Source organism: Macaca nemestrina, chromosome 4, assembly GCF_043159975.1.
Source record: "Macaca nemestrina isolate mMacNem1 chromosome 4, mMacNem.hap1, whole genome shotgun sequence".
Lineage (NCBI taxonomy): Eukaryota > Metazoa > Chordata > Mammalia > Primates > Cercopithecidae > Macaca > Macaca nemestrina.
Genome location: NC_092128.1, coordinates 51,690,375 through 51,712,973, shown reverse-complemented (window position 1 = coordinate 51,712,973; position 22,599 = coordinate 51,690,375). Strand labels below are relative to the sequence as shown.

At 38.9% G+C, this 22,599-nt stretch overlaps 1 protein-coding gene across 1 annotated transcript in view; it reads right to left on the bottom strand.

Moving 5' to 3' along the window:
• The window catches only part of LOC105475313 (component of oligomeric golgi complex 5), a 372,025-nt gene that overhangs the window by 346,087 nt on the left and 3,339 nt on the right, over window positions 1-22,599 (bottom strand). The window contains exons 2-5 of the mRNA XM_011730439.3: window positions 20,199-20,338; window positions 16,856-16,913; window positions 10,886-10,940; window positions 10,714-10,783 (exon numbers count right to left, since the gene is read on the bottom strand). Of these exons, the coding sequence (XP_011728741.2) occupies window positions 10,714-10,783; window positions 10,886-10,940; window positions 16,856-16,913; window positions 20,199-20,338 (323 nt within the window). The remainder of the gene's footprint in view (window positions 1-10,713; window positions 10,784-10,885; window positions 10,941-16,855; window positions 16,914-20,198; window positions 20,339-22,599) is intronic.

Genomic DNA, 22,599 nt, shown 5'->3' with positions numbered 1-22,599 from the left:
CTAACGTAGATAATGGGTTGATGGGTGCAGCAAACCACCACGGCACATGTATACCTATGTAACAAACCTGCATGTTCTGCAAATGTATCCCAGAACTTAAAGTATAATTAAAAAAAATAAAGAAAGAAAAAAAGCAAAGGATTTGAATAGACATGTCACCAAGGAAGACAGATAATAGCCAAAAGGCACCACAGAAGATGCTCAATATCATTAGCCATTAGGAAAATGCAAATCAAAATGATAATGAGATACTACTTCATACCCAATAATGATACAGGAGACAGAAATTATTTAGGCAGATAATAATGGCAACAGAGTACTTGGCAGAATTTCCTTTTAAATGAAAAGCAGCCCCCAAATTATTTCTTTTCTAACAAAGAGCAGCCTGAAAAATCGAGCTGCAGACATAGATATGCAAGCTGGAAATTGAACAGGTGAATGCCAGCAGCTGTGTCAATAGAAAAGGGCTACCTGGAAGCCACGTATGTTCAACATGAAGGCTCCATCTTTGGTTTTCTTTGTCACCACATGTAAAGATGCAGGCAACATGGCACCAGCCAGCCAGAGAACCCATCTGCATAATAAAAGATTAGGGTGGGGTGGCCAGCTTTTTCACATGCTATACAAGTGGCACACCCAGCCCTAACTAGTTTTTCGCACCTTATGCAAATAGCACACCTGGTCCAACCAATCTTTCATGCCCTATGTAAATCAGACACTGCCTCCTCAAGCTCATCTATAAAACCCACTGCATTTCACCATAAAAGTGGCAACCCAGTTCTCCAGGAACCCTCTCTCTGCAGCAGAGAGAGCTCTTCTCTTTCTTTCACCTATTAAACTTCCACTCTGAATCTCACTATTTGTGTGTCTGCGTCCTAGTTTTCTGTGGCTGTAAGACAACGAATCTCGGGTATTTACTCAACACAATGATGCCACTTCAATAAGATGGCAATATTCTTAAAAAGTAGAGAAATTAGAATCTTCATACATTGTTGGTAACAATGGAAAACAGTACAGTTGCCTTGGAAATCGTTTGGCAATCCTCAAAATGTTAAACATAGAGTTAGCATATAACCTAGCATAATATGTTCTAGGTGTATACCCAAGAATTGAAAAAAAAAGTCCACATAAGTATTATTTATGCAACGTTTGTTCTTAGCAGTCTATTCAAAATAGTTAAAAAGTAGAAACAACCTAAATATTCATCAACTGATTAAAGGATAAACAAACTGAATGAACAAAAATGTGATATATTCATGTAATGATATATTATTTGACCATAAAAAGGAATGAAGTACCTAAGTCCTCATTAAACATCATCAACTGGCTCTTTTGACTTTAAGTGAAAACAATGGACCAGGGTGGCTCACTCCTGTAATCCCAGCACTTTGGGAGGCTGAGGAAGATGAATCACTTGAGTCCAGAAGTTTGAGACCAGCCTGGGCAACACAGTGAGAGACACTGTCTAAAAAAAATTTAAATTTAAAAAAAAATTAGCTGGGCATGGTGGTACGTGCCTGTAGTCTCAGCTATTCAAGAGGCTGCACTCCAGCCTGGATGACAGAGCAAGACCCTGTCTCAAAAAAACAACAACAACAAAGCAACGTATAATAAGACCCATTTTCTACCTCCTCAGTTTATAACGAAATGACATGGACCTGCTGTATGTTCTTTATTAAAGTTGAAGTTTCTAAGAACCTATCAATGACATTAAATAAGAACTTACTGTACTGACACATGCTACAATATGGATGAACCTTGAAAATATTACATTAAGAAGCCAAAAGCTACATAATGAATGATCCATTTCTATGAAATGTTCTGAATAGGGAAATCCAAAAAGGAAGACTGCAGATTAGTGGTTGAGAGCTTGGCGTAGGGAAGTGGACAGAGGGAATAACTGCTAATGGGCATAGAGTTTCTTTTTTGGGTAATGAAAATATTCTGGCATTAGATAATATTATAGTATAATTAGATATTATATTCACAAGACACAATCTTGTGAATATAGTAAAAACTCCTAAACTGTACATGTTAAAGTGATTATTTTATGGTACATAACTTATAACTCAATTTTTAATAATGAGTGTGACTTCTAACAATGATGGAATAGGGTCAGACTTACCTTTCCATTTTAAACAACTAGAAAACTGAACAAAATACACGAAATAATTTTAGGACAACAGGAATGAATAATTGGACAATAATTCCATAACAGAAAACGCAGGTCTGTGATCTTTGAGAGAAACAAGAAAATGAGCTTAACAATTGTCTCAGATTACCAATGGGAGACAATTTTCAGGCCACGGCAAAGGGAAAGGAAGGGAAGGGAAACAGAGCATGACAGTCTCTCTGAAGTTGGGAAGCAGAGATTACACTTCAAGAAAGCCAAAAAAGCTAGTGTTTGTGGGCAGAGAATTGGAGAAAAAGAAGCTGCAAAAAGAGACGTTGTGGAGATAAGCAGAAAAATAGCTGCAAGTCTTCTGAGTACCAATCTGTGCATGTGTGAGAGGAAGCACAGGAAAAGAAACACTGAAACAACTCACAGAGCTCACACATGTTCTCACCAACCACAGTAGAAAGACCTAATAGTAAACAGGGCTAAACTAGCCCTAGGTTAAAGGCTGTTCTGGACCTGTACTAACAAAGATTTAAAACTAAATCTCAAAAAGATTAATGGTGGCTCACACCTGTAATCCCAGCATTTTGGGCGGCCAGGTAGGAGTATCACTTGAGGCCAGGAGTTTGAGACCAGCCTAGGCAACATGGTGAGACTCCCATCTCTACAATAAATTAAAAAAAAAAAAAATTAGCTGGGCATGGTAGTATGTGCCTGTAGTCCCAGGCACTTGGGAGGCTAGAGCAGGAGGATTGCTTGAGACCAGCAGTTGGAGGTTGTAGTGAGTCAAGACTGCCCCCACTATACTCTAGCCCAAGTGACGGAGCAAGGCCCTGTCTCAAATAAAAAATTAATTAATTAATTAATTAAGAAAAAAAGATCAAACTGATTCCAAGTAACTTAAGTGTGAACCAGAAAAAAGTCCAACACTATTTAAAAGAAATTTTAAATAATCTAGGAACTCTAAACACAAAATATACATTTCTAATATCCAATAAAAAATTACCAGGTATGTAAAGAAGCAAAACACATAAAACCCATAACAAGAAGAAAAGCCAATCAACAAAAATAAACCTAGAAATAATAAAGAATTAAATGTTAATTTATTTTATAGGCTGGGCACAGTGGCTCACGCCTATAATCCCAGCACTTTGGGAGGCTGAGGCAGGCGGATCACCTGAGGTCAGGAGTTCAAGAACAGCCAGGCCAACATGGTGAAACCCCATCTCTACTCAAAATACAAAAATCAGCCAGGTGTGGTGGCACTTGCCTATAATCCCAGATACTTAGGAGGCTTCTTAGGCAGGAGAATCACTTGAACCCAGGAGGCGGAGGGTACAGCGAGCCACGATCATGCCACTACACCCCAGCCTGGACGACAGAGCAGGATTGTGTCTTGGAAAAAAAAAAAAAAATTATAAACATGTATATCTTCAAGAAGGTAAATGAAAACATAAATGTCGGATGGACACAGTGGCTCATGCTTGTCATCCCAGCACTTTGGGAGGCCAATGTAGGTGGAATGCTTGACCTCAGGAGTTCAAGACCAGCCTGGGCAGCATGACAGACCTGGTCTCTACAAAAAATACAAAAATTAGCGGAGTGTGGTGGTGCGTGCCTATAGTCTCAGCTACTCAGGAGGCTGAAGTGGGAGGATAGCTTGGGCCTGGGAGGCGAAGATTGCAATGGGTTGAGATCTTACCACTGCACTGCAGCCTGGGCAACAGAGTGAGACCCTGTCTTAAACAAACAAACAAACAAACAAACAAGCATACATATATGTGTGTGTGTGTGTGTGTGTGTATGTATGTATATAAATGAAATTGAAATATAAATGTCATAACAGAAAGAGAACATATAAAAAGACACAAAAACAAATACTAGAGATGAAAACTATAGGCCGGGCATGGTGGCTCACACCTGTAATCCCAGCACTTTGGGAGGCTGTCAGGAGTTCGAGACCAGCCTGGCCAATATGTTAAAACCCCGTCTCTACTAAAAATACAAAAATTAGCTGAGCATGGTGGTATGCGCCCATACTCCCAGCAATTCAGGAGGCTGAGGCAGAAGAATCGCTTGAACCCAGGAGGCGGGGTTGCAGTGAGCCGAGATCATGCCACTGCACTCCAGCCTAGGCAACACAGCAAGACTTCATCTCAAAAAAAAAAAAAAAAAAAAAAATACAAAGAAAACTATATTAGGCAACATTTTAAAACACACAGGATGGGATTAACAGCAGATTAGATACTTAATAAAAAAGGTTAGTAAATGTACAAGCAATTTCAGGTAGATTATAGATCTAAACATATGAGGCAAAACAATACATGTTTTTGAAGACATTATACAATATCTTCATAACTTCAGAGTACAGACCGTTATCTTGTGAGAATTTTTCATAAAAGAGAACTAACCATAAAAGAAAAACTGGATAAATTTAATTTCTCTCCAACAACACAGAAGAGCGAGAAGAAAAAAACGGGTAGGCAACAGGGATATCTCAAACACACGTAATAGATGACTCACAAGAGGTTCAATCTCCTTAGTAATTAGTTCCTAGAAAAACAAAACCACAACAAGACACCACCACATACCTAAAATATTAGCAAAAACTAACAAGTCTGACAATACTAAGTGTTGACAAGGATACAAACTAAAAGGAACTCTCATATACTGATAGCATATGTGTTATAACCATTTGGTAAAATAGTTTGGCATTATCTAATGAAGTTGAAAATCAGAAACCCTATAACCCAGAAATCTCATTCCCAGGATATAACTTATACAAAGGGGTATTACATGAGCCAACATATATTTGTGAAAAAGTTTTCACAGCCATATTATTCATAATGGTCCCAATCTGGAAACAATCCAAAGTCCATAAGCAGAATATTCATATAATGACATATTCTACAGCAATAAAAATGAAACAAAACAATAAGCAAGACCAGGCATGGTGGCTCATGCCTGTAATCCCAGTACTTTGGGAGGCCGAGGCAGGTGGAACACTTGAGGTCAGGAGTTCGAGACCAGCTTGGCCAACATGGTGAACCCTGTCTCTACTAAAAACACGACAACAAAAATAGCCAAATGTGGTAGCGGGTGCCTGTAATCCCAGCTACTTGGGAAGCTAAGGCAGGAGAATCCTTGAACCTGGGAGGTGGAGGCTGCAGTGAGCCAAGATCACTCCACGGCACTCCAGCCTAGGCAACAGAGCACAACTCTGTCTAGAAAAAAAAAAAAAAAAGCAATATAGATGAATCTGAAAAAGGATACTTTCCAAAAAACAGGGTATTAAAGCATAATTTTTAGTTACAAAAATCAATGTGATATGTTTATGAGTGACATTAGTAAGATGGTAGAGGAAGACTTTCCAGGACTCCAGCTTGCAGACACATTAACTTGAACCACTATCCAAATTATCTTCACAAAAGTTAAACCAGGTGAGACATTATAGCACCTGAATATAGCACAGAAATAAAAAGAGACACACTAAAGAGAGTAGGAAGGACAGTGTCACATTACCTGTATCCCCCAATACAAGCCAGCTAGCAAGGAGACAGATGCTCGTTGAGCAGAGAAAAGAGAAGGAATTGAGCACTGGACTTTGCCTCAGTCCCCAACACTAGGCCTGCCCCATTAAAATCGTGTTGGGCAGGTTGCCCCTGCCCGACTCCAGGCCAGTACTTCCAGACTACACCACTACCAGGCTGGTCCCAGTGACCCCAGGTCCCAGACCAGCCCTCGGCTTCAGGCTAATCCCAACTCAGGCTCCAGGCCCAACCCAGCACCAGGCAACCCTGCATAGCCCAAGATGTCAGGCTAGCCCTAGTGCCAGGTTAGCACACAGACTTCCAGCACCAGGTCAGCCACTAAAGCCTCATGCTCCAGAGCAGCCCACGTGGCCCCAAACACCAGATCTGCCCCAGCATCAGGTTGGCACCTGTGGCCTCAGACACCAGGCCAGCACCCACGGACACAGGCTCCAAGCCTGCCCTACGAGTCCACATTCCAAGTCAGCCCCTGCGGCCCCACACTCCAACAGACACAAAGTCCAGGCTCTTCGGGCAGGCCCAGGGTCCAGATCCATCCCAGCAGAACCCAGCCTCCTCTGGCAAACCCAGGGTCCAGGCTCATCGCAGAACCCAGTGCCAGGCCAGCTCCCAAGACCAGATGACTCACACCTGTCTCAGTGGCCCAGTCTCCAGGCAAGCCCTTGAAGACCCAGCCTCCAGGCCAGCACTCACTCACCCAGCCTCTAGACAGACCCTCATGGCTCTAGGCACAAAGCAAGCATCCACAGACCCCAGCCTTCAGTGGATGCAGAGCCCAGGCTTACTTCAGCAGACCAAGGCTCCAGGACCACCCTCGCAAACCCAAGCTCCAGGCTAACCCTGGTAAACCCAGGACCCAGGCCTGACTCACAGGCTCCAAGCCCACCCCCATGGTCCCAGGAGACAGTGAAAGCCAGGCATTGTGGACTCAGGTTCCAGGCCCATTCCCACGGTCCCAGGTGCCAGGCCCATTCCAGCAACTGGTTGGCTCCTGCAGATTCAAGCTCAAGGCCAGTCCCAGTGCCAGGTCAGCTCCCAAGGGACTAGGCTTCAGACCAGCTCCTGTGGAGTAGGCCCCGAATAGGTCCATTCCACAGGGGGCCAGCTTGGCACTGTGAACCCTGGATCTAAGTCTGCTCCAGCAAACTCATGACCCACATTTTCCCCGGTAAATATAGTCTGCAGACCAAACCTCATGGACCCAAGCACCAGACCTGTGCACCTGCTAACCTAGGTACCACAACAGCCTGCCTGAAGACACCAGCAGTAAGCCTGCTCACAGACCACACCAGAAAGCTTGCCTAGAATCTCTGGTCAGGCTAATTGGTGAAGAACTTTCCCAGCCAAAGCCAGTCTGCAAAGAGTGGAGTAGTTCCTACTTCTACAAATGTGCAGGCACCAATACAAGGCAACAAGAATCACAATCAGGGAAACATAATACCACCAAAGGAACAAACATTAAAGAAATTGAGGTTTATGAACTGCCTGACAAATAATTCAAAATAACCATCTTTTAAAAACTCCATGAACTACAAGAGAATACAACTAGACAAGTACACAAAATCAGGAAAACAATAAACAAACAAAATGGGAAGTTCAACAAAGACACAGAAACCACAAAAATGAACCAAACTGAAATTCTGGAGCTAAAGAACACAATGACTGAACTAAAAAAATTCCAAAGAAAGCTTCAACAATAGATTCAATCACACAAAAGAATCAGTGTGCTTGAAAAGGGGTTATTCGAAATGATCCAGCCTGAGGAACAAAAAGAAAAAAGAAAAAGAGTAAGGAAAGCCTTTGAGAATTACGAGATGCCATCAAGCAATCCAATTTACATATTATGTGTGTCCCAGAAGGAGCAGAGAGAGAAGAAAGTTTATTTTAAAAAATAACAACAGGCCGGGTGCGGTGGCTCATGCCTGTAATCCCAACACTTTGGGAGGCCGAGGCGGGCAGATCACAGGGTCAGGAGATTGAGACCACGGTGCAACCCCGTCTCTACTAAAAATACAAAAAATTAGCCAGGCGCGGTGGTGGGCGCCTGTAGTCCCAGCTACTCAGGAGAAAGGCATGAACCCGGAAAGAGGAGCTTGCAGTGAGCCGAGATCGCACCACTGCACTCCAGCCTGGGCTACAGACCGAGACTCCGTCTCAAATTAATAATAATAATAACAAAAACTCCCCAAATCTGTGGAAAGATAAAAAATATCCAGGTATAGGAAGCTCAAAGACCTCCAATCAGATTCAGTGTAAACAAGACTACCCCAAGATATATTACAATCAAATTGTAAAAAATCAAAAACAGAGAGGATCTTGAAAGCAGCAAGAGAAAAGAAGCACATCACATACAAAGGAATCCCAAGATGGCTATGAACAGATTTCTCAGTAGAAATCTTATAAGCCAGGAGAGACAGGGATGATCTATTCAAAGTGCTGAAAGAAAATAGGCCAGGCGCAGTGGCTCACACTTGTAATCCTAGCACATGGGGAGGCCAAGGCAGGCAGATCACCCAAGGTCAGGAGTTCGAGACCAGCCTGGCCAACACAGTGAAATGCCATCTCTACTAAAAATACAAAAATTAGCCAGGTGTGGTGGTGGGCACCTGTAATCCCAGCTACTCGGGAGGCTGAGGCAGGAGAATGGCTTGAACCTGTGAGGCGGAGGCTGCAGTGAGCAGAGATCAGGCCACTGCACTCCAGGTTGGGTGACACAGTGAGACTCCATCTCAAAAAAAAAGAAAGAAAAAACCAACAAATCAATATCAAAACAACAGACTTTAACTACACTCTAGACCAAACAAACTGAACAGACAAATACAGAACATTGCATCCAATAGTGGCAGAATACATGTTCTTCTTAAATGCACATGAAACTTTTTTCAGGATAGATCATATGTTAGACCAGAAAATAAGGCTTAACAAACTTAAGAAGACTGTGATCATATCAAATATCTTTTCCAACCACAATGGTATTAAACTAGAAATCAATAAAGGATGGATTTTGAAAAATTCACCAAAAAAATTCTCAAAAAAAAAAAAAAAAAAAAAAAACATGCTTATGAGCAACCAATGGATTAAAAAAGAAATTAAAAGATAAATTTTAAAATATCTTGAGACAAATGACACAATATACCAAAAGTTATGGGATGCAGCAAAAGCAGTACTAAGAAGAAAGTTTATAGCAATAAATGTCTACATCAAAAAAGATTTCAAATAAATAACCTAACATTAAACTTCAAGAACTAGCAAAAGAACAAACAAAGCCCAAAGTTAGTAGAAGGAAGAAAATAATAAAGATCAGGGCAGAAATAAATTAAATATAGACTAGGAAACAATAAAGATTAATAAAACCAAGAGTTGTGTTTTGGGTTTTTTTTTTTTTTTGAGACAAGGTCTTGCTCTGTTGCCCAGGCTCCAGTACAATGGTGCAATCTCGGCTCACTGCAACTTCTACCTCCCAGGCTCAAGCAGTTCTCCCATCTCAGGCTCCCGAGTAGCTGGGACTACAGAAATGTCACCATGCCTTGCTATAAGAGTTGGTGTTTTGAAAAGATAAATAAAATCAATAAAACCTTAGCTAGACTAAGAAAAAAAAGAAGTCTCAAATAAAGCCAGAAATGAAAAAGAAAACATTATAATTGATATTACAAAAATATAAAGAATTATAAGAAACTACCATGAACAATTATATGACAACAAATCAGATAACTTAGAAGAAACTGATACATTTCTAGACATATACAACTTACCAAAATTGAATCATAAAGAAATAAAATCTTAACAGATCAATAGAGAGTACACAGATTAAATCAGTAATAAAAAGTCTCCTAACAAAGAAAAGCCCAGGACTTGATGGTTTTACTGTTGAATTCTACCAACCATTTAAAGAAAAACTAATACCAATCCTTCTAAAACTCTCCCCAAAAAACCAAAGATGGAAACATATTTCTAAACTCATTTTATCAGGCCAATATTACCCTTCTGTCAACGCCAAAGACACTACAGGAAAAGAAAATTACAGGTCAGTATTCCTGATCAACACAGATGCAAAATCCTCAACAAAATACTAGCCAATCGAATTCAGTAGCACATTAGAATAATCATGCCCCATGATCAAGTGAGGTTTATCTCTGGGGAGCAGAGATGGTTCAACATGTGCAAATCAATAAATGATATACCACATTAACAGAATGAAAGGCAAAAACCATACCATTTTGATAGATGCAGAAAAGGCACTTGGTAAAATTCAACAACACATCATGTTAAAAACTCAAAAAAAATTGTTATAGAAGGAATGTACCTCAACACAATAGAGGCCATATACGACAAGCCCACAACTAACATCATAATCAACAGTGAAAAGTTGAAAGCTTTTCCTCTAAGATCAGGAACAAGACAAGCATGCGCACTCTCACTACTACTCATCAACATAGCCACTGGAAGTCCTGGCCAGCGTCATTAGGCAAGAGAGAAATAAAAGGCACCCAAACCTGAAGGGAAGTAAAATTGTCCCTGTTTGCAGACAGCATGATCCTTTAGATAGAAAAGTAGATAAAGGACCCTAAAAACTCCATCAAAAGAGTGCTAGAAAAAATGCATACAGTAAAGTCAGAGGATACAAAATTAACATACAAAAATCAGTAGCATTTCTATACACTAACAACGAACTATCCAAAGAAATAATCAGAAAAACAATCCCATTTCCCATTTACAAGAGCTACAAAAAAAAAAAAGTTAGAAATAAATTTAACCAAGGAGGTGAAGCATCTATACACTGAAAGGTAAAAAACATTGATGAAAGAAATTGAAGAAGATATAAGTTAATAAACAATTATATACTGCAATGACAGTGAAAATAATTCACTTTAGATTTGTATTTTTTGAGCTAGACATCTTAAGGCTTTTTAGTATTGTTTTCTCCTTTTCTCTTACCTTCTGTTCCCATTCTCTTACTTCTTCCAAACTCATACTCTTCAATTTTGTCCACTTATGAAAACAAAATGAATAATAAAGTCTAAAGAAACAAAAGTAAGAAACTACCTGAAGTCTTGCTAGTTGTGCAGTACGGGCAACTATCTTATTGTATGGTTCAACAATTTTTGCTTTTATCCTAAAGAAAAAGAAAAGAGAGGAGTCAGAATAAAATCATTTTCAAAATATCAATGGATAAAAATATTCCCATTTCATTTATTTATAAAATTAAGAACAGTACCTATCAACAGCTCCCTGTAAAGCCCCAATTCTCGTCTGCATCATCTGAAGAACACCTAGGAAAACATAAGCTTACATTGGCTTTACAAATTTACAGGGCATCCAACTGGGTAAAAAGTTTAATTAAAAGAAAATACATGCATATATAATTTTAACTTTTTCTGTCACCATCCTAATCCAAGCAACCAATATCTTTTACCCACACTGCTGTAAAAGCCTGTAACTGGTCTCCCCCTCCAATCTTTGCCTCACAAAAGAAGCCTGACAGGGAATGGAAACTGACTGCTTAATGGATGTGGGGTTTCCATTTGGGGTGATGGAAAAGTTCTGGACCTAGATAGTGAGGATGGTCGCACAACACTGTAAATGTACTTAACGCCACTGAATTGTATGCTTTAAAATGCTAAAAACGATAAATTTTATGTTACGTATATTTTAATACATTACCAAAAAAGTATGACTGATCCTCCATGATATCCCCTTTGCCCCATCACTCCTATATTAAAACTATAGCCCACAGCTTAATCTACAACTCTCTAGGCTTACAACAGGAGGAAATTTTCACAAAATTGGAAAAATATTTTCAGGAAGATCAAGCTTAAATTTTATTATTTAGGCTTTCAATTAGTACAGATATTTAATTATTTTGAAGGCCATTCTTTAAAATTCAGTTTCTATATCCAACTGGCATAGTTGTTTTGAAAGCATAGTAATAGCTAAATTTAAGTATAGACATGTCGTCATATTTTAAGTGAAGTAATGTTAGAACAAATAAACATTCCTATCAGCATACAAGTATAATAACACAGTTTAGTCCAACAGAATCCTCTCTGAACCAAAGATTCCCACTTTTGTGCTGGTTTTGTGGTGTATTCACCACAAACTGCCAAGAATAAACTGCCGTTACTTATAACCATTTTCTTACATCATATTCTCTCCACAACCCAGTCTCAATGGGTTTCCACCCATACTCCACCAAAACAGATCTTATCAAGGTCACCAGAAATCTACGAGTTGCCAAATTCTACTGTTGGTTCTGTCTTAACCTTGTTCAAGCTCTCAGAAATTCACAGCAGTTGACTACTCCCTTTCTGAAACATTTTTTTGTCTAGGCTTTCAAATCAACACACTTCCTGGGTCTCCTATTATCTCATTAGTTGTTCCCACTTCTCCTCTGGCAGACCTCTACATGTGCTGGAGTACCCCAAGATGTGATCCTCAGCCATCTGCTCTTCTCCATCTACAATCTTTCAGGAATTTCATTCAACTCCAAAGTTTTAAATAGTATCTGTTCAATAAAATACTGATTTTATACACACACACATATACAGACGTATACACATATATCTATGTAAAAAGATTTTCTTTATATATCTGCCTATGTTCTCATTCCCTATCTCTCTGCCCTCTTTCTCTCTCTTCCTACTGTTACATCAAATTTAAGATACCCAAGATAGTTTATGCCCTACCTTGCAACCCATCAAAAATCATACTTCTCTCCAGGCTATGACATCTCCATTACTCATACCATCATCTATCTATCCAATTTTTGAGACCAAAATCCTAGGAATAACTCATGGTGACTTTTTTCCATCAGCTCTTTCATCTGCCATCAACAAATCCTATCAGCTTTGCCTACATTTTACTCCATCTGCCACCCCTCTAATCCAAGGCATCATCAACTTAAACTATTCTAATATCAGGGACACTAGTTTGGAAGCTTCCACCATTGCCTTTTTCTATAGAGCTATCAGAGTAAACTATTCAGAGTATTAATCTCATCATACAATAACCTGATTAAACTCTTCCAATGGTTGGCCAGGTGCGGTGGCTCAAGACTGTAATCCCAGCACTTTGGGAGGCCGAGACGGGCGGATCACGAGGTCAGGAGATCGAGACCATCCTGGCTAACATGATGAAACCCCGTCTCTACTAAAAATACGAAAAAGTAGCCGGGCGAGGTGGCGGGCACCTGTAGTCCCAGCTACTCAGGAGGCTGAGGCAGGAGAATGGCGTGAACCCGGGAGGCGGAGCTTGCAGGAGCCGAGATCTGGCCACTGTACTCCAGCCTGGGAGACAGAGCAAGACTCCGTCTCAAAACAAAAAAAAAAACAAAAACAAAAACCAAAAAACTCTTCCAATGGTTTACCACTGCATTTAGAATTAAATCCAAATTCCTTCCCAAGAACCTCATCTACGATTCTCTCCCTCCTTCACTATTCTGGGCTACTTTCTGCCCCTCAAACATGCCAAGTTAATTCCTGCTTTCCCATTTATTGTTCAGTCTTCTCTCCAAATCTTCCCGTGATGGCTCCTCCTTATCTTAGATCTTGACTCAAATGTCATCTTCTCAAAAAGGCCTTCCCTCGCCTTCATCCATCCCCATCACCTGTTTCACTTCTCTGCAGAATTTACAAATAAAATTTTTCTTTCTGTTTTCTGAGATACAGTCTAATTCTATTGCCCATGCTGGGGTGCAGTGGCATGATCTCAGCTCACTGCAACCTCTGCCTCCCAGGTTCAAGCAATTCTCATGCCTCAGCATACAAGTAGCTGGGATTACAGGCATGATCCACCATGCCCAGCCCTGTTTTCTATCTGTACTTTTTTTTTCAATCTACCTCCAGGACCAGAACATAGTTCTAAAAGGACAGTGACTTTGTCTATCGTTCACATGTGCCTAGTACTTAACAAGTTCTTAATTACTATTTGATGGCCTGAATGAAAAAATAAATGAATGAGGCTACTTTTTTTTTTTTCTGAGACGGAGTCTCGCTCTGTTGCCCAGGTTGGAGTGCAGTGGCGTGATCTCAGCTCACTGCAAGCTCCGCCTCCCAAGTTCACGCCATTCTCCTGCCTCAACTTCCCAAGTAGCTGGGACTATAGGCGCCCACCACCACGCCCAGCTAATTATTTGTATTTTTAATAGAGACGGGGTTTCACCATGTTAGCCAGGATGGGAGGCTACCTCTTTTTATATTATAAGCTTAATAAATATTTCTCAAAATTCCATGAAAACAAAAACTCTATTGCTATAGCTTTCTGAAACCTAGCAAATTCTCAAAGTAATATTTGGAAGAATATTTTAAAAAAGGACATTTTTAAATAAAATAGGCTTAAACATACCTCCAAACTACTTACATGGTAAAAAATTTTACATATTTAGGAGAATAAAGCAGATGAAGTAGATGCTAAAATAATATTCAATTTTTCTAATACGTATATACACCACACTTATTTTTCAGCATCTCAAAATAACATTCTAGTAAATACTTAGACACATCATGCTAAAATGAATACTAAGCAATTCACACTTAAAAGTTTTTTATTTTATTTATTTTCTGAGACAGGGTCTAGGGTCTTGCTCTGTCACCCAGCCTGGAGGGCAGGGACACAATCACAGCTCACTGCAGCCTCAACCTCCTTGGCTCAAGCAATCCTCCTACATCAGCCTCCCAAGTAGCTGGGACTAGAAGCATGCACCACCATGCCAACCTAATGTTTTATTTTTTATAGAGATAGAGTCTCATTATGTTGCGCAGGCTGCTCTTGAATTCCAGGATCAAGTGAACCTCCCACCCTGGCCTCCCAGAGTGCTGGGATTACAGGCGTGAGCCACTGCACCCTGGCCTACACTTCAATATTTTATGTTCAAATAATCTAGTGAATATTCTGAGATAATCATAGGAATAAAGTAGCCAACCTTTGTACTCTACACACTTGTACAAGACATAATCATTCTAATTCAGTCTAGCAGTGTATTTCAAATATTTTAATCTTTGAAGAACGTCCTGGGAAAAACAAGCACATTAAAGAACTAGAACACATATTTAAAAGCCACAGTGAGAAATATTTCTGTTGTGGTGATTCATCTAGACCTATATACACTCAATGTACTACCATGCCATCCTTATAAATAAAAAACTAGTATGTTTTAAAAATTGCCATTAAAGTATTACTTGCTCTCAGAAACGTATAAAAATATTATGAGATTTAAACACATAATTAAAACTAGTGAGCTTCTGCACAACCAAAAAAACTATCAATAGAATAAACAGGCAACCTACAGAACAGGTGAAAATGTTTGCAAACTATGCATCTGACAAAGGTCAAATATTCAGAATTTATAAGAAACTTAATTCAACAATCAAAAACACAACTCCATTAAAAAGTGGGCAAAAGACAAAAAGAGACATTTCTCAAAAGAAGGCATACATGCAGGCAACACACACATAAAAAAAATGCTCAACATCACCAATCCTCAGAGAAATCAAAACCACAATGAGATACCATCTCACACCATTCAGAATGACTATTATTAAAAAGTCAAAAAACAACAGATGATGGTGAGGCTGCTGAGAAAAAGGAATGCTTATACGCTCTTGGTGGGAAGGTACAGCCACCGCGGAAAGAAGTTTGACAATTTCTCAAATAACTCAGAACTACTATTCGACCCAGCAATCCTGTTACTGAATATACATTCAAAAGAAAATAAATTGTTCCACCATAAAGACACATGCACTCATATGTTCATCGCAGCACTATTCACAATAACAAAGACATAGAATCAACCTAGGTGCCCATCCACAGTGAATTAGATTTTAAAAACATGGTACATATATACCATGGATACCACACAGTCATAAAAAAAGAATGAAATCATGTCCTATACAGTAATATGGATAGAACTGAAGGTCATTATCCTAAGCAAATTAAGGCAGGAAGAGAAAAATCAAATACCACACAGTCTCACTTATTAGTGGGAGCTAAACATTGGGTACTCATAGACTTGAAGATGACAACAATAGACAATAGGGACTACTAGAGGAGGGAGTACCTAACTGTTGCGTACTATGCACACTACCTGGGTGACAGGATCATTTGTATCCCAAACCTCAGCATTATACAATATTCTCAGGTACAAACCTACACATATCCCCTTGGATCTAAAATAAAAGTTGAAATGACTAAAAATAATAATTAATTTCCAGTACTAAGTCAATCAGTACTTAGAGCTTCTTAATTTTCCTAAGAACCTAGTCAGATATGTATTCCAGATTTCAAACAACTATTTCCAAAAATATTAAGTTCTTCATCAGGGTATCTTAGAAATACTGTACATGCTGAGAATAAGTTAATATCTTTTGGTACATAAGAAATACTGGGGGAAGCATTACAGAATATTACATCACAGGAAACAATATCCTCTCTCAAGAATTTGATCAACATAGGGAAAAACCACTTATCTTTATTTTGATGTACAATGATTAAAAATAGTAATCACAATAATGTAAAACACAATAGTAACAATTCATATTTATGAGATGTAGTTTAATTTAATCAAGAGGGAATGAAAAATTCATAAAATATTTAGTCAAACAAAAATAAGCAGATTTGTAAAAATAAAAATCCAATTATTATTCGACTATACTTTCACTAAAAAGAGTTGCAGAAAAGGCTCCAAGAAAGGCAAAAATAAGAAAAAAATTCCAGCCTCCTTCCAGTACTACCCACTCTGGTATTGTTGATGTTTTTATTGTTTTAATTAACACAGGTGCACTAAATATGTGCAGGCATTGTTCTAAGTATCTTGCTAATTCATTTAATCCTCAGAATAATGCTATGTTAGTACATATTATACTCTTTTACAAATAGGAAAACTGAGGCAGAGAAGGGTTAACTAACTTGCCCAAAGTCAAACACCTAGTAAGTAGTAAAACAAGGATTTGAACCCAGATCATGTAGCTCAGGGGCCAGCAAAGTTTTACTAAAGTTTTACTGAAACATAGCCACACACATTCGTTTTCATATTATCTGGCTACTTTCACTCTACAATGGCAGAGTTTAGTAGTTGCAACAGAGACTATGTGGCTGGCAAAGTCTAAAATACTTCCCATCCAAAGTAGCTTGCCAAAGCTTGCCAATCCCTGGTCTAGTCCTACATAATCTCTAGCAGTTAATAGAAATATACCTTCCAACGACTCAATCCCAGTTGCTTGTGCCAGTAAATCTTCATGTCTTGCAACAACCTGAAAATCAAAAACAAATGATTAGCTTTTGCTCTGTTAGATATTTTTCCTTGTAACCACAATGTAGAATGGAAGGTCTCGCTTGGAGTAGAAATGAGGCAAATACAAATACAAAAGAAAAAAACACAGGTTTTTAAGGTGTGTCTGAGATGAGTTATAAGCAGGAACACACATACATTTACAGTTCAACACAGAGCAAGAGGAGTTAAAGCCTTTTCTTAGCCCTGTCTTAGTCTGTTTGGACTACAAACACAAAATACCTTAGACTGGGTAATTTACAAACAGAAGAAATTTTTATTGCTCACAGTTCTAGGGGTTGGGAAGTCCAACAACAAGGCACTGGCAAATTCAGCATCTGATGAGAACCCATTCCTCATAGATGGTACCTTGTATCTATCTTCACATGGTGGAAGGGGCAAACAAGCTTCCTCGGGCCTCTCTTAGAAGGGCACTAATCACCTCCCAGAGTCCCTAGCTTTTAATACTATCATATTGGAGATTAAGTTTCAACATATGAATGTTAGGGGAACACAAACATTCAGGTAAGCCCCTTGCTATCTTAATGAAATGCACAAGTGGAGTTGTGCCAAAAAATGTACAAAACCAGCTCATTGTTGCCACACCATTACTATGTTTTCCCTTTAAAGAATATTTTCAAACATCAGGTTCTCTTTGTTCTTGAATTTGATTCAGCACCACCAAGGCCACATCCTACTCTGGAAAGATACAGCACTCAGTGCTCACCTAAACCTGAACATCTCTCTGCTTCCAGTTTCCCAGTGTCACACACCCACAGCAAATCCTTTTCCCTATAGATGTTTGATACTTTTATGAAAATTAGGGCACTGCAGATGGCCAGAACAAAAAAACCAAGAAGGTTACAAGTTAAGGGCCACATGCAAGAGATTCCCAGAAACATCAAGAAATCATTCAAATCTTTAGAATAATGCAGGAATCCTTATTATTGTGTGCCTTTTATTCCAACGAATATGAAGTTTCATGTCTAGTTTGCTGACTGAAGTTCTTAATCACCAAAGATTAATTCACTGGAACCCCTAAATCCTCCACTTTGTCCTGTTACAGATATCACTGTCATTCTGTCAAGTATCTTTCTCTCATATCTACTCAAAGTATTACCCTTGGTCATCTCAGTCTGTTACTTGTAAGGTTCCCAGAAGATGTCCAAATTTTTCCCAGTCTACGGATACGGTCCTCAATATGTCCATCTTAACAAGACAAACTTTCTTAAAATTATCTATTCTCTTTTATCACTAGTAATACTTTGGTAAGGTTAAAAAGCCTGAAACTATAGTTTCATAGACTCCCTTGCAACCAATTAAATGATTTTTCCAAGAGTTGTGGAAGACAAGAGAGAGGAAAGCTAGGCCAGGCACGGTGGCTCACACCTGTAATCCCAGCACTTTGGGAGGCCGAGGTGGGTGACTCATTTGAGGTCAGGAGTTTGAGACCAGCCTGGCCAACATGGTGAAATCCTGTCTCTACTAAAAATACAAAAAAATTAGCCACGTGTGGTGGTGCACGCATGTAGTCCCGGCTACTTGTGAGGCTGAGGCACAAGAATCACTTGAACCCGGGAGACAGAGGTTGCAGTGAGCTGAGATTGCGCCACTGTACTCCAGCCTGGGTGACAGAGCAAGACTCTGTCTCAAAAAAAAAAAGAGAAAGAGAGAGAGGAAAGCTTACTGTTTCAGCTAGTAATAAAGGTTCTGAGACCTGAGAATTTAGACACAGTTAAGAGAACCACATTGACCACTCCAGTATTTAGTCATCAGGTATCTAGTAGCAGAATTTTAGCACTGGCATGGAAGGTAAGAGCAGGTACTTCCAGGCCTCTGTATTGTATCTGTGGTAGTTCCTTCAACTCAGTCCACTAGCTATTCACCCAACAATTTTATAAGTATCCAAACTCTCTGTATGAAGTGTCTTTCTTAGAGTGATTTCTAGTTCCTGCACTAAACCCTAATAGTAAATATTTTACAGTTTTAGACATCTCACTGATATAGACTACTGAGACTCCCAGACTTCCTCTACTTCACATCCTAGGCTACTATAACTTCTCTCTCTCTCTCTTTTTTGAGACAGAGTCTTGCTGTTGTTGCCCAGGCTTGAGTGCAACGGCACGATCTCGGCTCACTGCAAGCTCCACCTCCCAGGTTGAAGTGATTCTCCTGCCTCAGCCTCCCAAGTAGCTGGGATTACAGGCACCCGCCACCACGCCCAGTTAATTTTTGTATTTTTAGTAGAAATGGGGTAGTGCCTGTTGGCCAGGCTGGTCTGGAACTCCTGACCTCGTGATCCTCCCACCTTGGCCTCCCAAAGTGCTGGGGTTACAGGCATGAGCCACTACGCCTGGCCTAAACGTGTTTTCTAAGTATCTGCCAATAAAGATTGAAATCAAATTATATATAATCAGACTTTTAGAGTTAAAATGACCTTAGAAGTCATCCCAGTCCTATCTAAGCCACTCAAAGAAACAAAGACACACAAAAAATCAAGTGGATATGTCTCAGGTTATACCAAATCTATGTTTCCTGGTAAACGATTGATGTTTCATACATACGTTCATTCATTTAAATATGTATTAAATACCTACTCTATCAAAGGCAACACTAGAAATTATACCATAAAATCTCCCTATAAAAATTACACAATTTTAGGACAGGAAGGAATCTTCAAAGTTATCTACTACAGTCTCCTCTTCCTCTTGCTTATTCCAACCCATCTGATAGATTAAAAAACAAACAAAAAAGCTAGACTTAAAGACATTAAGTGAGATTAAAGTCAGTTAACAGCATAGCTAAAAGTAGGACCCGTCTCCTAACTTCTCATATTGTATCCTACTCAGAATAACATTTATCAACTTTCTGTAATTTCAGCAAATGCTACATTTTGTGCTTATAAAGTATGAATTGCCAATGTAACATCCCAATTTTTTCTTATTCACATTGTTTTACTTCCAAAATTCCATTTTCTATTATCTTTATCGAACACATCCTATTTTTTGCCCACTAAATTCGTTGCACAGCAGTTAAGGTGGTGAACAGGAAGTATGAATGAAAGGCTTTAGTGAGGTGGTATATTAGTTTTTTAACAAACAAAAAGTGGTTTACAGAAAATTTCAAAAATTTACTTTGAAAAATAAGTCACACTGGTTAAGTATGCACTTCTTCATGTAAATATGCATTTGTATTTAATAAGATTACAAAAATGCTAAATTATCACTTTAGGCTAAATATCCATAGGGACCCTGAAAATCAGAATTACCTGTAAGTGTAGTTCTTTGTCCAACTGACTGATTCCTTGGGCAAGTTTTGCTAGTTGTTCAGCAATTACAGCTTGATGAATAGATTGAGAAGTGTAAGTCTTTACATCAAAGTCTTCGTTTAAAAAGTCACTATAACACTCTGGATTGGGGAAAAATAAGGAAAAGTCCTTAATTACCCTGTACTAAACCAGTTATTAAACAACAGAACAATGATAATCATAATTAACATATTTTGATCCCATACTCTGAACCACTCCACTACACTGCTTAATGCTTACTTTTATCATGACCCAAAAAGAAGTATAACATTGAGAAAGAGATTAAAAACATAACTACTGGCCAGGCGCAGTGGCTCACGCCTGTAATCCCAGCACTTTGGGAGGCTGAGGCGGGTGGATCACCTGAGGTCAGGTGTTCAAGACCAGCCTGTCCAACATGGTGAAACCCCGTCTCTACAAAAATACAAAAATTAGCTGGGCATGATGGCAGGTGCCTGTAATCCCAGCTACTCGGCAGGCTGAAGCAGAAGAATAGCTTGAACTCGAGAGACAGGTTGCAGTGAGCCGAGATTGTGCCATTGCACTCCAGCCTGGGTAACAGAGCGAGACTCCATCTCAAAAAAAACCAAAAAACAAAAAAAATAACTACTAGCTATAACTATTAATGCAACACAACAAGATCATTGTCAGTGAAAAGACAACAGGAAAACTGGCTATATATATAAAATATTTATGGCCTCAGATATCTCTAGATCAATACACAAATACTGTTATAGCAAAGTGAATCTGGAATTGTAGTAACAATATGAAATATAAATTTATAGGTGTTACTGAAATTTAGGATTTATGAGTGAAATATGTTAACGGAAAGAAAAGTTGTTTAAAATAGGCCCCTAATAGACAGAAAACAGAAGTAATTCTAGATGTTAAAAAGATATCCCTCAATATAGAAATCCACAAATCTATGGATGAAAGAAAAATTAAGAGAATTGAAAGTTAAAAATAGATACCCAGAAGGGAGCTCATGGTAACCATGTACCAAATCTCCTAATGATATAGTAGATACAATTAAAGCTGCCTTCGGAGAGATGATGAAACAAGCAAAATAGAGTACATATAAGAAAACCTAAATTGTCTACATCTGCTATAATGTATGTTCCAAGAGGGAAAGAAGGTCTTTGTTTTGTTTGCTAACTCATCTTCAGTGTCTGAACAATACCAGACACATGGCACGTTCCATGAATTAACAAATCTATACATCAGCTGATAGTATCATTCTGGTAACAACAACAACAAAAATAAAGTCTCATACTCTTGATTACTCTTAAAATGTAGTGGAATGAAAGAAGGAAACTGCTACTTGGCTACTTTTAAGTCTGAAAACCACATTTCCTTCTAATTTGCCAAGTGCTTCTCAGAACTAAGAATCCTGTCAGCCAGACAAATGAAAAAAGCCCTTCCAAGCAAAGGGAAGGCTCAGCAGTGGCAAATGCCATGGCATATTTTGAGAAATAAGGGGAATACTGATTTCAGTGTGTCTAGATCGTAGCACGTGTATATTGGGCAGAAATGGTAAAGAATGACAGATGTGGTTCCAAAGGTTGGAGGGCAGTTTGAAAAGAGGTTTGTAAGACATTCAAAATGTTTAACCATATCTCGTTTAAGCCAAGAAACTGCACTATCAGCTTTATGTTCCAAAACAATAATCCTGGCAGCTGTATAGAGGATGATGGAAAAAGGATTAGTCACACAGCAATGTGCTGAAGTTGCCTCTTCCGGCTCTTGAGCACTGACTGTTACATTTTCAGGAATTCTGTGAGCCAGTTGACCTTTCACACAGATATCTTAAAATCTACGATGGTGAGAGTATTTACACCATGGCAATCAGCAAACACTACAAAATCAGGGCTTTTTCTATTTTCCCACAAAGCCAATTAACAATATACCCAAGAAATACAACCACAGAGGCCAGTAAAGTACTATGTTAACAGCCTAAGTGACATAATGAAGGCCTGAATAAGACCTGAATAAGTGGCACTAAGAACGTCAAAAGTGACAAATTTGACAAATATTCACACTGCATAGGATGTAGGACTTACTGACAAGCTGAAAATGGGTGATCAGGTAAAACAAACAAGGATGATTCCCAAATTTCTTGATTAAGTAACTGATATAGGAAATTTAGTTTTACACTAAGTTAGACCACTAGACACTGAACACACAAAGACGAACATAAACCTCTGCCTCCAAAGAATTCATAATTTACAAGGGGAACAAGCACACATTTACCTAACAACACAGTAAACACAGATACAGAGACTACCAGAGGAAAAGATTAGGCGAGAATAGAAAAAGTGATTCCATTTCATTTTTTCACATGTAAAACTTGTACTATTTGTTC